At 37.2% G+C, this 16,600-nt stretch overlaps 1 protein-coding gene and 1 long non-coding RNA gene across 3 annotated transcripts in view; one reads left to right on the top strand and one right to left on the bottom strand.

The window, feature by feature from the left end:
• Positions 1-14,593, bottom strand: part of LOC107563777 (uncharacterized) — a 23,280-nt gene extending 8,687 nt beyond the window's left edge. Inside the window, exons 1-2 of the long non-coding RNA XR_001606142.1 lie at positions 14,584-14,593; positions 5,616-5,624 (exon numbers count right to left, since the gene is read on the bottom strand). This is a non-coding gene — a long non-coding RNA (uncharacterized lncRNA). The remainder of the gene's footprint in view (positions 1-5,615; positions 5,625-14,583) is intronic.
• LOC107563776 (T-box brain protein 1-like) lies at positions 1,291-14,116 on the top strand. 2 transcript variants are annotated; one of them, XM_016248719.1, is made up of 7 exons: positions 1,291-1,700; positions 2,522-2,815; positions 10,943-11,097; positions 12,118-12,239; positions 12,413-12,571; positions 12,888-12,949; positions 13,223-14,116. In XM_016248719.1, exons 1-7 carry the CDS (start codon positions 1,462-1,464, stop codon positions 14,016-14,018), a joined length of 1,827 nt encoding a protein of 608 aa, XP_016104205.1. In that variant the 5' UTR covers positions 1,291-1,461; the 3' UTR covers positions 14,019-14,116. The 2 variants fall into 2 exon arrangements, with proteins under 2 accessions (XP_016104205.1, XP_016104204.1); XM_016248718.1 differs by lacking the exon at positions 1,291-1,700 and having other exon boundaries at positions 2,283-2,815.
• Positions 14,594-16,600: the final 2,007 nt, after the last annotated feature.

The following is a 16,600-nucleotide window of genomic DNA, read 5'->3' on the forward strand; positions in this document are numbered from 1 at the left end:
GGGGGCACTGAGTGTGTGTGTGTGTGTGTGTGTGTGTGTGTGTGTGTGTGTGTGTGTGTGTGTGTGTGTGTGTGTAGGTGTAATGTTTTTTTGTATGTTGGCGGATATTGGGTATTGTGATTTTCTTTTAGTATTTAACACTTTGTACTATTTTGTGCAAAAGATGTGTACAGTCTATACCAATTACTTAAATGCAACTGAACTATAATAAAATGAAAAGAAGACAGAGTTTTCCATCCAAGACTAAATAGCTGTCACAAGACTCATGTTTGGATGTTACAACAAAGTGAAGAAACTAAAACATTACTAAATTGTACAAATAAATGTTCATACATTAAAAAATTATATTAAGTTTTATAAGACAGTACGTATAATTTATTATTTTTTATTAAGTATTTTAAAAGTAGCAGAAAGAAAATATAATACAATGAAGGCACTACATATTCTTTGAAATTATGCTTTTTAAGTAAAAATCAAGCCATGCTCATGTTGTTGCCAGCTGTTGGAAAAAGTGCTTATAGTGAACTTTAAGGCATTATATGTGTACAGTTATTAAAATGTCACCCAATACTACTGGTAACATCATCATGTAACATCCTTTTGTACATGTACAACAGAATGGTTAATACAAATAAATACATAAATACATTTTTAAAAATCAGTGCACTTAATTACATTCATGTAATATTTAATCTGTAAAACTTAAATAAAGATGCTCTTATAGTGGAGGGGGTGGGAATCCTGTGTGCTTGAGTGAGAATGAATGTCATAAACGTAAGTTTCAAAAACAAAAATATCTATTTCAAATAAGTGGAAAATGACTTACTCACTGAGATTTGTATTGCATTATGTCTTCCAAATATTATTCATCAACACCTGCAAACACATCTAATGAGTTAAATGAATTTAGTGTTAATTTAACCATATATATATTTTTTTATTTAGTTGAAAACCAATTGTTTTTTTATTAAAAACTAATACAAAATAGATTATTGAATACACACACACACACACACCTTTATTCGCCTAAATAATTATTTTTTTAATCAGTACACACTCATTGAATATACATTATAAAGGCTGTTCAGTTCTATTAAGTGAGTATCAAACTGAAGCCCCAGTAAACAGGGGAAGGCCCGTCCTCGCGCATCAAGCCTATCACGCCCAGTCTGAGTGTAAAGCCCACCTCCGGACCAATTACCATTCGAGATATGGATATATCATAGAGTCTTATCATGTGTTTGAAGTCCGATTCCTATTCCAAATACATAGTGGCAATGACTTCAACATATTAAGATAAATCAAAATGAAGACTTCCCAAGTAGTTTAAAAGTAGATTACACGGTGCGCTTACACAACTTGCTGGCTATAGAGAGTTTGTGTTGGAGTCTTATTTTAAATAATAAAGCATACGGACGGTAAACCTATGACACCTCTAGTGAGCTCGGACCGGTGCTGCAGATGGGCGGCATAGGCAGGAAATTATTTCTCAATATGTTGAATGGAACAGACGCGCAAAGTTTCGCCAAAGACGCAGAATTAAACAACCACCTGCACCGAAACCGCGACTTACCGGACTTCAAAATGGGCATCCAAGACACGAGGTTTTACTATCAGGACTCGATTCCAAATGGACAGGACAGTTTGACGTTGCCGTTCCACGCCGAACACCACCAAAGCGCCGGAGCGCAGACGGGGAGGTTTTCAAACACATCTAATGAGTTAAATGAATTTAGTGTTAATGTAACCATTTTTTTTAATTTTATTTAGTTGAAAACCAATTGTTTTTTTATTAAAAACTAATACAAAATAGATTATTGAATACACACACACATACCTTTATTCGCCTAAATAATTAATTTTTTAATCAGTACACACTCATTGAATATACATTATAAAGGCTGTTCAGTTCTATTAAGTGAGTATCAAACTGAAGCCCCAGTAAACAGGGGAAGGCCCGTCCTCGCGCATCAAGCCTATCACGCCCAGTCTGAGTGTAAAGCCCACCTCCGGACCAATTACCATTCGAGATATGGATATATCATAGAGTCTTATCATGTGTTTGAAGTCCGATTCCTATTCCAAATACATAGTGGCAATGACTTCAACATATTAAGATAAATCAAAATGAAGACTTCCCAAGTAGTTTAAAAGTAGATTACACGGTGCGCTTACACAACTTGCTGGCTATAGAGAGTTTGTGTTGGAGTCTTATTTTAAATAATAAAGCATACGGACGGTAAACCTATGACACCTCTAGTGAGCTCGGACCGGTGCTGCAGATGGGCGGCATAGGCAGGAAATTATTTCTCAATATGTTGAATGGAGCAGACGCGCAAAGTTTCGCCAAAGACGCAGAATTAAACAACCACCTGCACCGAAACCGCGACTTACCGGACTTCAAAATGGGCATCCAAGACACGAGGTTTTACTATCAGGACTCGATTCCAAATGGACAGGACAGTTTGACGTTGCCGTTCCACGCCGAACACCACCAAAGCGCCGGAGCGCAGACGGGGAGGTTTTACGCACCGGCTCAGCTCGGCAGCTGTCACTTCACCAGCCGGAGCGGGACGGGACATACTTACGTTCCAGGCGGAGCCGATGCGTATTCTTCAGCCAACGGTAAAGACGCGTACCCGAGCAGCGCAGACGGCTACCCGGCGTCTTTTCAGCACGGGTTCCCGCGAGCACCGATGTACTCTTTACCTGGTCTACAGGTGTCCGGGAAGACGCAAGTGCTCCTCAACAACTACCCGCTGTGGGCTAAGTTCCACAAGTACCAGACAGAGATGATCATAACGAAACAGGGACGGTAAGAAGCCTTATGGATTGCCACTATTTAATATATCATTAGCAGAAACGTCATTATCAAGGTAAAGTTTTTATACGCGATAACAACATGAATCATAATAAGAAACTGGTTAAATGCCCTATATGAATGTTTATTCCTCTTACTTATGTACTTATCTAAATGCCATCTGTGCCAACCAGGGCATGAAATCGAGTCCTTGACATATGTGTCTTAAATTTAGAAGCCTAATTACAGAGATCTTTCGATCTGATCTTTTCTCCTTCAGACCGCGACCTGGTTTCAGTTATTGTCAAAAGTAAACAAATACTGTAATTTGTCAAATTTTCTCACTGTACCTAGATGCACTTTGACACAAATCTTTGAAAGTGAATTACCTCATTGTCTGGATATTTTGGATATGTTCTTTTTAAATACTGAGAATAACAACGGCAATGTTCTGAAAGAACGTGATGATCAAACTTAGTTAGCATGTTTAGTGTGAGTAATAATAATGATACAAATAATAAAAACGCACTGTTAATTGAAAATATTGTGATTTATAAACCACTGGTGGTGTTCCCTAGAGACCCCAGAGAGGGAGGAAAGTGCTTGTGGGGACGTTTGACAGGTCACCAAGCATTAATATCTAAACATGTCCCTGATGATTATAATCTACAGATGTGTTACACTTCCATTTTAGAGCTGCTTTCAAGGCATAAATTACATAGTCATATGGATTTAAAATGTTGACTGATAAAACTACATAATTGTTAGTAGGCCCTTATATGTCAGTTTGATAAAAAAAAAATATTTATCACAGATTCTTGCATATGCTAAAAAAACTGAAAAAACTGTATAAAACCACTGATCACACCTGTCACCATAAAAATGATTCCTGTTAAAATGTATGAGAATTGACAGCATGCGAAACGCTTACACTTTAAGTCCATAGAGTTATTTTTAAAAAATATTCAGAAGACAAAAAATTAACACTTGTAGTCTGAGATTTACTCAGCATTTTCAGTATGCATACATGACATATTTATTCAATTAGATTTTTAGAAATAATATACATTTTAAATATGGTATTGAAAGCAGGTCTAACCTTGAAATGGAAAGGTGACAATGTTCTCTGTGCTCTCAATGTTTTTACCACCGACTGAATTTCACATAATACTGCTATACCAATATTATATTATAGCAGTAAAATCCTGCTCATGATATTGCTTAAAAAAATCCCACTGATGTCATAGTCAACACTTATAACTTTCATTATTTTATTTTGTACTGTACTGTACCGTACTGTATACACCACATAAAAACGAACCCTTCGTAATAAGTTACACATTTTAAAACAGAGATATGTATTTATTTTTTCTTAACATTATTATTATTTGTAGTTTGGTAGCTTTTACGCAGATATGCGTGCATCTGTGTGTAAAGTACAATTGTTTGTGAGGGTGTTAGTGTGTGAAGGCATGCTTTTGTAACCTGTAACCTACTGGTAGGTCCCTTGAAAACTTTTGCAAACCAACTTTACAGCTGTGCTCAAGGCATTCAGAATAAATACATTCCGAAAGACTGAAATTAAATGGTGCATATTATGTAGTTTCTTAATGGTATACATTATTAAAGATGTTACATACAGTATACAATACTTCAAATCACCCTTGTATGTGCGAATAACAATTAAACTGACTATTGGGAGAATTGAATAGCTTGTAGATTATTTCATCTTTAGCTTAAGCAAGAAAACCTTGTTTGTTTTGATTCAGCATATTGATGATTACGTTTTTTGGCTCTGAATCCTGTTCGTTTCAAATCTAGTGAAGTTATCTTTTCACATGCTGGAGATTGAGTCAGTTTATTTACACATTATGTTTTGTGAATTATTATTACATTCTGGTTTGTACGATTATTTTTATTGGTTCTCACTGCCAGTGAGTGTCAGAGCTCAGGTAATTCTGCCCAAGACAGGAAGTGAAAAAGTAAGGAGGAGGGGTGGTGCATTTGGGGGTAAAGTTGGTTAAGCACCACTGAGACTCTGATGGCCATACACATCAGTGGAGGTAGCTTTGAAGTGCAGGAAATGAAGGAAGGCACTTTCTTCCTCCCTCTCTCTCTCTCTCTCTCTCTCTCGCTCTCTCTTTCTCGCTTTTTCTTTGCTCTCTCTCCTCTGGTCTGGTACCTTGTGAGTGCAGTGATGCACGTTTCCTCAGAAGTCGAGGTGCAGTCCGAGTCGAGGCTTTGAAATGCACTGTCAAGAAGCCTGAGACGAGAGCAGAGGTCTTCGGCCCTTTTCAAGTCAAACTTTAAAACTGGCCCCTAACCTCACCCCTGCCACCAGGTTTCACAAACTTAAACAGGCATGAGGCCACCAGCTCTAAACATAGATTGGTGTAGGTGAGCGTTGTCTTGCTTTTATGCTAGTCTGAGATCCAAATAAGGCAGCAAGTGAGTGCCAGACTAATAACTGGACTGAAATTCATGAAAAATGTTACTTCACAGAACATCAGAGGGAGGGATATGAAACCACAGATAATCCATTCCACTGCATGTTCAGTGGCTGATAAATACTAGAGTGAAAGAAAAATGTCTTGCCAAACGCATCTGCAACATGCCTGAAAAGAGGGGTTTTCACTGTCATTATAAAAGTCAATATATAAAGTTACAAAAGATATTCTGGTCTTAGGTGGTTGTATAGGAGATGTGAATCAGTAGGTTCTTCGTAGGTTTGGTGGAGGAGTCATGGGTTTGTGCATTTTGTATAAATAAAGCTGGCTTTCTGCTTCAGTGGATTCACATGTCTCATATTTAAGACCACAAAAAGCTTGAAATTTTCCAAGCATTTGCTTATGCTGGTGAGGTCTAAAATTGCATTGTGAAACTCTTAGGAACTTCTTTACACTTTCTATACTCGCACAAAGCATTATCACCTCATGATATAGTGAAATATATTGCACAATGAGTACAAACCATGCAGTACATTTATCTGGCCTTCATTTGTCCTCCCTTAAATTGCAGCACTATAGGTTAGATAATAAAGACAGCAGTTATAAACAGCAAACAGTGCCCCCAAAAATCAAAGTTCTGTCACCCACCCTCATGTCGTTCCAAATTTGTATGACTTTCCATCTCCTGTGTAGTATAAAAAATATTTTGAGAAATGTCTCAGTTTTCTTTTTTTTCAGCATTCTTCAAAATATCTTATTTTTTCCATTCTGCAGAAGGAATAATGTAAATGATGACAGAATTCCTTTTAAGAATGCATGAATTGCATTCATTGCATTGCATACACTGTAAAAAAAATTGTAAATAAATATTATTGGAAAACATTTTGCAAGACAATAATATTTCAGTCCTTCTACTTTAACATTTAATTAATTGCCATTTCTTTGTAATTATTTGTGAAATTTACTAGCAGTTTCTGAGTGAAAATTATTTCAAAGTTAATTCTTACCACATTAAAATAACAAAAATGTTCATTGTATAATAAAATAGCAAACCAAGTGGCATCTGTAAACACTGAACTAGCTTTTTTCTGAGCCATTTTTTCTATTACTTAAAGATGTCAAGGTGATTTTAGTGGATGTAGAAATATAAAATGTTTAATTATTATATAATAATACATTTTTAAGTGTGCTACTTGTGCTTTTTGGGGCTACTTTATATAGGCATTTATAAAGAGGTCGTTCAGGCTCTGCATAAAATGCAATCTCTCCCCGCTGCACCACTCAAGGTATCTCTGCCTGTAGCCTTTGAGCTTTCTTTCTTTCTTTTTTTCAACTAACAATCACTTCCTGTTCAGCTGTATATGGTAGCATGGCGTATGCAGTCTTGCTGCAAAAAGTCAGACATCATAAGCAGCAAACTTGTTGAATCGTCTTCGCTCACTGCAGTACAGACTGATCGCTGTGTACATAATTCCAGCAGAATCCCATCAAGCAGCTCTGACAGAAACAGATGAGTTGTGACAGTAGCACATCAGTAGAACACCATCAAGATCAAAGGGATTGCATGTAGCTGTGGTTGCTTGCTGCCTGCTCCATTTCCAGCCACTGTTTTTTAGCAGCCGTGCTCCAAGCTCATCACTACAGTTATGATGGTTCGCCAACATCAGCAAATATATTGTGGTTTCTGAACGTAACCACATTCACATAATAGCTTACAATAACCATGTAAACATGCCATACTTACTGTACATGTCAGTCTGCTTCGGTCATGTTTGATATTTTACATTTATGTATAAAAGAAGTGAACACAAAACAGCTAGCAGCCGCAGACTGGCGCGTTTTCAGTATCAAGACTAAGAGGATGACATAAACTGGACCTGAACTTCTGTCCTGGCGTATTAGTGACAGAAAGCACTTCACCAGTCGATATCCGCAGGTTTTTTTTTTTAATGTCCCTTCCTGTCTTTTTTTTACTCTGCAGTGGTGTTGCCTTGATCACATCAAGCAGTTTTTATGCTAAGGGGAAACACATATATGTATGGAAAACTGTACCTTCCTAAAGTCCTAGACAGCAGAGGAGGCATTTTTGTTTTGGCAACCACCTACTACCGTGTTCACGGCTCCATCACTGAGTCAAGGAGTGGCAGATAAGTTTCCAAAGGTTAACCTCTAACTTTTTGTCGTAAGCCTTAACCTCCCACTCATGCAAAACATTCCTCTCAGTGGTAAACCCACTGGTTTCCCCCTCTCCAGGTACTGATTTCTTATAAATGTCTCATTTTAAATAAGTATGACAATTTCTGAGGCTCAGTCAGATGAGGAAAGTGACTGCCACAGACAGTATAGTTATAACTCAGAGTGAGGAGGCAACGCATGAGCGTTGAATGATACAGAGACGATTCTGGTTTCTGTTTTCACTTATATTGACAACTGATGTGGAAGAAGAAACCCTTCACCTGCTCGGTCTCTTCACCACCACAAGGCCCCACAATGCCAGGGCTACATCTGAGAATGATGATTAATTACAGCTGCCCATGGGTGGGCAGTTCGTCCGCTTGTGTTATGCCACCCTGTAGCAAATGAGTGTCATCATCCTCGTGCTCTGATCCTCGATAGGCATCCTTTACCCTACTTGAAAAGAGAAATTGTGAAACTGAGCTTATTTCAGGTCAAAGTATCTCTTAATTCTCTTTCAAAGCAGTCTCTTTTTTCATCCCTTTCCACTTTGTGAAGCAAATGTAACACAAAATGAGATATTTAGTAGAATGTGCAAGCTGCGCTTTTGCATAAGATAAAAAGAGACTGTGGCTATGAGCTGTCAAATGTCAAAAATGACAAAAAAGTACAAACAAATAACAATGTACAGTTTGCTTTTAAAAAGAACTTTCCCTCCATTGTAGTTCAGAGAAACATTTCACATCCATATCTCATGTGTATAATTAGCGTTTTTGGGTTTACTATTTCTTTAAATGACATACGTAATTGCCAAACTTTAACCCAAATGTTTGTTTTAATCATAATTAGATGTTTTAACATTGTTTTATGGTTAGATTTACTAGTTTTGTTCCTTACACAGACTTCAATAAATTGCTGTTTGTAAGATTTTTGAATGTTTTTGAAATAAGTTTATGATCACCAATTAAGGCTGAATTTATTTGATCAAAAATTTTATAAAATAGTCTATAAAACTATTTTGTATTTTATTATATTTTAAAATGTAATTCATTCCTATGAAGTCAAAGCTGAATTTTCAGCAGCCATTACAGTCTTCAGTGTCACATCTTTAAGAAACCATTCTAATATGCTGATTTGGTGATCAGAAACGTTTCTTATTATTATCGATGTTGATAGCTGTGATGCTTAATATGTTCTTTAATGAATGGAAAGTTCAAAAGAACAGCATTTTCTATTGATTTAAATATACAATTTTTGTATCAGTGTAAAACTATTTACTGCCAATTTTGGTCACAATTTAATTAATAAAAAATGTATTTATTAAAAAAATAAATAAACAAACAAAAACTTACTGACCCCAGACTTTTGTACGGTACATGTACATGTCATTTTGCTAATGTTAAAACGTATTTCAAGATCATCAATCGTTTCTTATCCATTAACCTACAATTTCCATATCCATGTACCAAGCCAAATTGTTTTTTGTTTTTGTTTATATATATATACAGTATATATATAATATATATATGTAAGCAGAACTAATTCCAATAATCTGACCCCCATACGCTCTTCCCAATGGGAAAAAGGTGTACAGTTTCACTCATCAAGCATGCAGGTACAGGAGACAGAGCAAGAGAGAGGTGAGAGATTTTTATAAACATACTCACAAACTAAATCCATTCTGAGCCATATACAAATTATTTGGTGTGTATCCAATTCATGGAACTGATACAGACACAGATATGAGCAGAAAATCGCACTTGAGTGTCACCTAACAGGAGCATCCGGCTGAAGGGAAACATACAAGCATGAGCAGTAGCCCGCAACTGTTAAATCTTTTGAATGAGAGGCAGCCATGTGGCACAGATGTCATCTCTAGAGTGTATTAGTGAGACTGAAAGTGTCATAGTATTGGGTGAGGTTGAATTAAAGCCAACATGGCTGATGTCAAAGGTTTGTTTTATCACAAGTGGTAGCAAGGCAGAAAGGCACAGAAAAACAGAAGCAGCACATTTCATACACTCTTAAAAATAAAGGTGCTTCACGATGCCATAGAATAACCTTTTTGTCTAAATGGTTCCATAAAGAACCTTTAACATCTGAAGAACCTTTCTGTTTGACAAAAGGTTCTTTGTGGCGAAAGAAGGTTCTTCAGATTACAAAAAGGTAAGAAAGAGATGGTTCTTTAAAGAACCTTTGACTGAATGGTTCTTTGTGGAACCAAAATTGGTTCTTCTATGGCATCGCTTGAATAACCTTTTGAAGCACCTTTATTTTTAAGAGTGTACTGGGTCTGAGTTTCTGGAATCTTCACACTGCCGTGGGACACACTGACCTCCCAGTTACCTCCCCTCATCTCTGTACCCTGATCAAAATCTGTCTAGCAAGGAAAACTACAACAATAAAGCATACATCTCCCAACATGTTTTAATTGTCATATTAAAGATTCACACACAGCCTGCTCCCAGTTGCCTTTCTATCATAATGTCTGTACCATCGTAACTATTGCTTACCACCAAATACCGATCGTATATACAAGCAAATTGAAATTAGCATGTGTAGATGCATGTTATATAGGGAGCATATCAAATATGAATGAATTTAATTTATTGTATTGAGTGATTTTTGACATTTGTTTTAAACCATTTCTGCATATTTTTAGATTGCTATCATCTAGCATGACCTTAGCATAAAGGATTAGCGTAAAGCCCTGTTCACGCCAAGAACGATAACTATAGAGATAACGATATTAGCGTCCACACCAGCGAACGATATCGTCGGTTATTCTAAGCGCGTCTGCCGCTTTAAATTCTTGAGCTCGTTACAGCAGGATGGATTTTGAAAGTGATCACAACGATATCGTTCCTCTGTATCGTTATCGTTATAGTTGTGGTGTGAACTATGCTATTCTTTAATATTGAGAACGATTTTTAGAACTATATCATTATCGTTATCTTTATAGTTATTGTGCTTGGTGTGAACGGGCCTTAAGATTGTGGCATACCTTTATTTGTTTTTAAAACAACTATTTTTAAAGAGAGGGGTGTCACCCAGTTGTAACAAAATTTCCTTTCACAAACTTTCAGAATGAATATTTGACAAAACAAATACATTGCATTCATTAATACATATTATAGTTATATTATATTATTATAGTTATTTCATATAGTTATGTTTTCATTTATACTGTATACTCAATTACCTGTAACCAAAAACCTTTATTATAATAAGAAATATTTGTAAAGTAAACATTTCCTCTCACAAACATCAAAATTAATATTATTTAAAGAAATTAATATCTATCAGTGAGTATAAAAAAAAAAATCCAAAAATAATTTACATCGATTTGACTTTGACAAAAAGTATTTATTATAGTTATGTTATATATAATTATGATTAAATTTATATTTGTATTAATGTATTTATTTGTTTAAGAAAAAATCTACATTTAAAAAAAGTATAAATTTATAACAAAAATCTTTGATCTTGAAAAAATGTTTTCTGATCTGTTTGTCAACAGGAGGATGTTCCCTGTCCTCAGCTTTAACATCAGCTCACTGGACCCCTCAGCTCATTATAACATATATGTGGACGTGGTTCTTGCTGACCAGCATCACTGGAGGTACCAAGGAGGCAAATGGGTCCAGTGCGGCAAGGCAGAAGGCAACATGCCAGGTACCCGACAGTCACATGGTGCCTTTTTCTGCACACTATCTACTTTTAAACCCTACAAACAAGATAAATATCTTTATCTCCATTGTGGTTTTCAAGTGTGAGTCTTTTCTGAGCAGTGCAAAAAACTTCACTTACCAATAACTCTGTCTTTTTGTGGCTAGAAGTGCATGAGTGTTTCTGATACCACTGTATGCCACAATCAGAGGAACCTAAGCATGTGGCCCACCACAGCAGCTCTGCACTGCAACTGCTGTTCAAGGGTGACTGCATGGTATAGTGTGAGTGTGCATTTGACAGAGCACTCTTAATTGGCTTATACCAATCAATTTACAAAGTACAATAATTTTAATTGGAAATGCTCATATTTCTGCCTATTATAACCTAGACTTTCTCTCCCTAAACTCCTGACATTTCCTTACCTAAAATTTGCACTTTTATAATTATATAATATTATAAAAAATTAAAGAATATACAAATATGAATAAAAAATAAGCAAATGTAAAAAAAATAATAATAATAATTAAAAATATATATATAATATACACTACCATTCAAAATGTTTGGGTCAGTAAGAGTTTTTAAATTAATATTATTCAGCAAGGATGCATTAAATTGATCAAAAGTGACAGCAAAGACTCTTAATAAGAAGATTGTTACAAAACTTTTTGTTTCAAATAAATGCTGTTCTTTTGAACATTCTATTCATCAAAGAACCCTAAAAATTGTATAATAGCATCCACAAAAATATTAAGCAGCACAACTGTTATTCAGTTATTCAGCTTCAGGAATAAATTACATTTTAAAATATATTAGAATAGAAAATAACAACAAAAAAGAAACAACAATTTTATTATTTTAATTTGTAATGATATTTCACAATATTACTTTTATACTGTAATTTTATTTGAAAAAAATGCAGTTTTGGTGAACATAAGAGACTTCTTTCAAAAACGGACCCCAAACCTAAACGGTTCATTCAGTACTTATATATTTATGCTTAAGTGCTTTTTTTTTTTACAGGAAACAGAATGTATATGCACCCAGACTCTCCCAACACTGGGAATCACTGGATGAGACAGGAAGTTTCCTTTGGCAAACTGAAACTTACCAACAACAAAGGCAGCTCTAACAATGTAGCACAGGTAATATACTAATAAACTCCTACAGTAAAGCAGTCTTACTGCATCAGACCCGAGTCATCTGTGTTGACATTGGTTGTAGTCAAACAGAGATTACGCTTACCATTTAGGTTGAATATATAACACTATAGCATATCTGCACTATTTCTCTGACAACTGCATTGCTTGGAAAACAGATGATAGTGCTGCAGTCGCTCCATAAATACCAACCACGTCTTCACATCGTGGAGGTGAAAGAGGATGGAACGGAGGACCCTATTCTGACCTCAAAAACTCAGACATTTGTCTTCCCTGAGACTCAGTTCATTGCCGTCACTGCGTACCAGAATGCAGATGTAAGTCATGTTATCTGAACGCATCATGCAGTGGGTTATTTTCTTGTTAATCAGACTGCATCTGCCACATAACCACTGCTTACAGCAAACAAAGATCCATGTCCTCACAGTGTGGGATGTGTTATGTCTGCACTTTGAGTGCATGTGCTGAAGAAGTCTGATTGTAGGAAAGAGTATGAGTGTAATTCATAAATTATTTCGTAATGGCAGTGATCTATCAGTCTCCCTGACTATGCTTCCTGTGCCCATGTGACTTTACTCTTACCCTCTCTCTCTGCCCTTTCTCCAACCTCTTCCCCTGACATTTCTTTCACAGATCACTCAGCTGAAAATAGATCATAACCCTTTTGCTAAAGGTTTCCGGGATAATTATGATACGTAAGTAATCTTTCTATCTATCTATCTATCTATCTATGTCTGTCTGTCTGTCTGTCTGTGTCTGTCTGTCTGTCTACAGTATTTGTCTATTTATCTATAAGTCTTCAAACTTCAAGGCTTCCAACATTCAATCCCATTTGCTACCTAAATTCAAATTAAATTAAGATTCAGGAACTGCATTCTCAGTTTAATTAATAGTGCAATATTATTAACATGTTAACATTTCAGAAGGGGTTTTGTCAGTTGAAGTTGACCCTCTATTTTCTCGTGTAGGCTGTACGCACCTCTTGACTCAGACCGCTTTACACCTTCCCCAACCGAGAGCCAGCAGCTCCTTCCAGGCAGTTGTTACCCTCACCAGCCGTACCTGTCTGATCAGTACATGAGCCCCCTGCCTCAGAGTCGTTTCTATAGCCGCGAGCCGGTCAGCATGACCCAGCAGTGCCCCAAAGACCCTACCGCCAGCCCTCACAGCCGCTTTTACCTGCCCAGCCAGCAGGGGGTGCCGCCGAACCGCCTTGACTTCAACGCGTACGAGAACGAATACACTTCCAACAGCCTCTACAAGCCATTTCCGATTCAGACGTCCCCACACCACCCTCTGGGCTACTACTCTGAAAGCCCCTTCGCGTCTGGGACGGTTTCTGGTGCCAACACAGGAGCATGGAGCTCAGGACGGCCCTCACCGCAGTATCTTAATCATCCACACCACAGTAAACCCGGGTCTAGTCTCGGCTGGTTCCGAACCATCTCGTCCCCAGCTGCATCTTCATCTCCCTCAGCAGTGAACTCGCGCTTCCATTCCTCCCCATCGCTCCTGGATCCCCAGCGCCAACCTCTGCTCCAAGACAAGTCCAAAGAGTCCGGGGAGGACGCCTGGGTTGAAGCCCCCTCGGTTAAATCGGTGGACTCAGCTGACTCAGGTTTGTTCGAGGGAGGAGAGAGCAAGAAGAGGCGCGTGTCGCCTTACACGTCCAGCACGGAAAATTCCCCTCCCAACCGCAGCGCAGAGGTTTGCGAAAAGGACAATTGCAGTGATGCGGGCTACTACGGCTTCTACACCCACTGAAGACCAGCACTCAGACTGTACTCCTGCTGTCTTCCACCCACCGTCTGTCTGCATGTCCCGAGATACAGGGATAAAGCTCTCTGTGATAGTAGCTACAGTGCCAGGTGTTAGGTGGCCCCTCTGTGGTTTGTGTTCCCTGTGTTAGATGTTTGGGGGTCATGTAGAGGTGTTCTGAAGGTTACTGTCACACAAAAGACGAAGACGATGTGACTGCGCTGAGACACTGGCCTGGAGACACACAGACAGGCAGACCTGTGTGACTTTAGCAGCTGAAGATTTCACAGCACACCTGCTGACACTCCCCCAAAGGAACTGTCTCTGTCCCCCTCGTCAGCCACAGACATGAAAACACCTCACAAAAACCCACACGCCACATGCACGCTCAAACAAACAATCAAATCCTTTTCGTCACATTTACATCTGTCTTTAAAAATGTGGACCTAGAGTCATAGTTCACCCAAAAAAGAAAAGTCCATCATCATTTTCTCTCCCTCATGTCATGATCATTTCAAACCCGTTTGACTTTTTGTCTGTAACACAAAGACATTTTTTAAGAAATTACAACAAAGTGCTTTCAAGCTTCAAGGATGCAAAATCACTATAAAAATTGTTCATACAACTCATGTGCTGCATGTCAAGTCATGCAAATAAGTCTGATATCATTTGATTCTGACAATCATCTGACATTGCTTGTTCTTTCATGAACACACCAAAGAAAATGTCTGTTTCTCACCTAAAGCTATTGTACACTGAAAATATATACATCCTATTTTCACTCTGAAATTGTGAATTTCACAAATAATTACAAAGAAGCAACAAGTAACAGATTGAACTAAACATGAAATTCTTAAGTAGAAAGACTGAAATTGTATTCATAAATTATTTAATTTTTTTTTACAGTGTATAGCTGCAGAAAATGTGGAGTATTGCGCACAAATCCTTTAAGTGGTCTCTAAATGACACGAAATTGGTTTGCTCAAGATGTGATGCTGTGGACCTGTAAGCATTTGCTGATATAACATCTTCAAATAGGTTGCTCTAACATAGTTGTTATTTGATGGATGATCTCATTGGAAATAACATCAGAAATTTACATATTAAGCAGAAGATTTATATTTAAACAGACTAATGTTGCATGCACTTGTGTGCTGCATGCACAGCTTAAATACATTTTGCTTCTGAATGCGAGCCAGAGCCTTCATTACAGTAGGCTACAACATTTGTGTGTCCAGTCAATCCCAAAATGCACCCCTACAGGGAGCACAATCAATAAGCACATCAAAGCCCAGGCCACTCAGATAACACATGCTGGAAATAAAATAGCCATGATGTCTGACAAACCATGGCTGTATGCACCAGCTGGAATTCCATCCTTAAATAGACAGACATAATATGGTTAATAGAATGCATGAGTTATTATATATGCAGTTAAATTAAGTATCCATTCAAAAGTTTGGGGACTGATTTTTTTTTTAAGAAATGTGTCCTTTTTTGCATCAATGTTTAAAAATATTACCAAAAAAATTTAAATGTAGTTCTTTTGAACTTTCTATCCATCAAAGAATTCTATTGTGGTTTCCACAAATATTATTAAGCAGCACAACTGTTTTCAACATGATAAGAAATGTTTCTCGAGCAGCAAATCAGCATATTAGAATGATTTCTAAAGGATTATGAGACATTCAAGACTGAAGTATAGCTGCTGAAAATTAAAAACAATTAAATATTGTAAATATTACAAAAATCTTTAAACAAATAGTGCACTGCTTCAGATAAACACAAAAACAGGCAAAGAGAGACAGGTGAAGGTTAATAAATTTAAAATTAAAATGCAAAACTGAACCTTGAGAGCTATAGTAATTCTTTCCTGATCTCTCTAAATTTTTATAGTTCTATAGTTTTACTTTTCGTACTGTAAACGTAAAACCGGCAACTTATGTGACGGTGATAGTTTGAGACAGGGCCTTGTATTCCTCCGGTTTAATTTAGCTAAAGTCCACGAGTTAGGATAAACACACTAGTGTCAATCTGATGACCTGTAACAGGACATACTTAAACCAAAAGCATCATGTCTTGAGGCGTCGCACATGACGGTATACAGATAGACAGGGTGGAAAAATGGACACCTGGCAGGGGCTTCAAACTGACTGTATATATATCATCTTTTCTGTTCAAACAACAGCGTAACATGCAGATAGCTCACACACGGACGTCAGTGACACAGAGGAAGAATTAGGTTCCGCTGGCATTCAAAGGTGAGAATGACCTCAGACAGATAAGTGGGTGACAAGATGCCACTGCAGAAGACAGTAAACTAACTTCTGGGACACACCGGAAGCCTGTGAGCTCAGAACTGTCAATTTATAGAAGCTTCCTGCATCTTTCAGATCACAAATATGCACACAGACATATGCATATGATCTGTGTCCTAACATGAAACCTCCTTTATTAACATTACTTGTAAAATAGAACAATTAATTAAAGTGATGATTCTTCAATATTCTGTGGCCAGCTCTGTGATCAGTTTTTTTTTAAGTCAGCAAACTGACTCAAACTGTTTATTTTACATATATGTATTTTGA

The sequence above is a fragment of the Sinocyclocheilus grahami genome, unplaced genomic scaffold (genome assembly GCF_001515645.1).
Source record: "Sinocyclocheilus grahami isolate Dianchi unplaced genomic scaffold, SAMN03320097.WGS_v1.1 scaffold889.1, whole genome shotgun sequence".
NCBI lineage: Eukaryota > Metazoa > Chordata > Actinopteri > Cypriniformes > Cyprinidae > Sinocyclocheilus > Sinocyclocheilus grahami.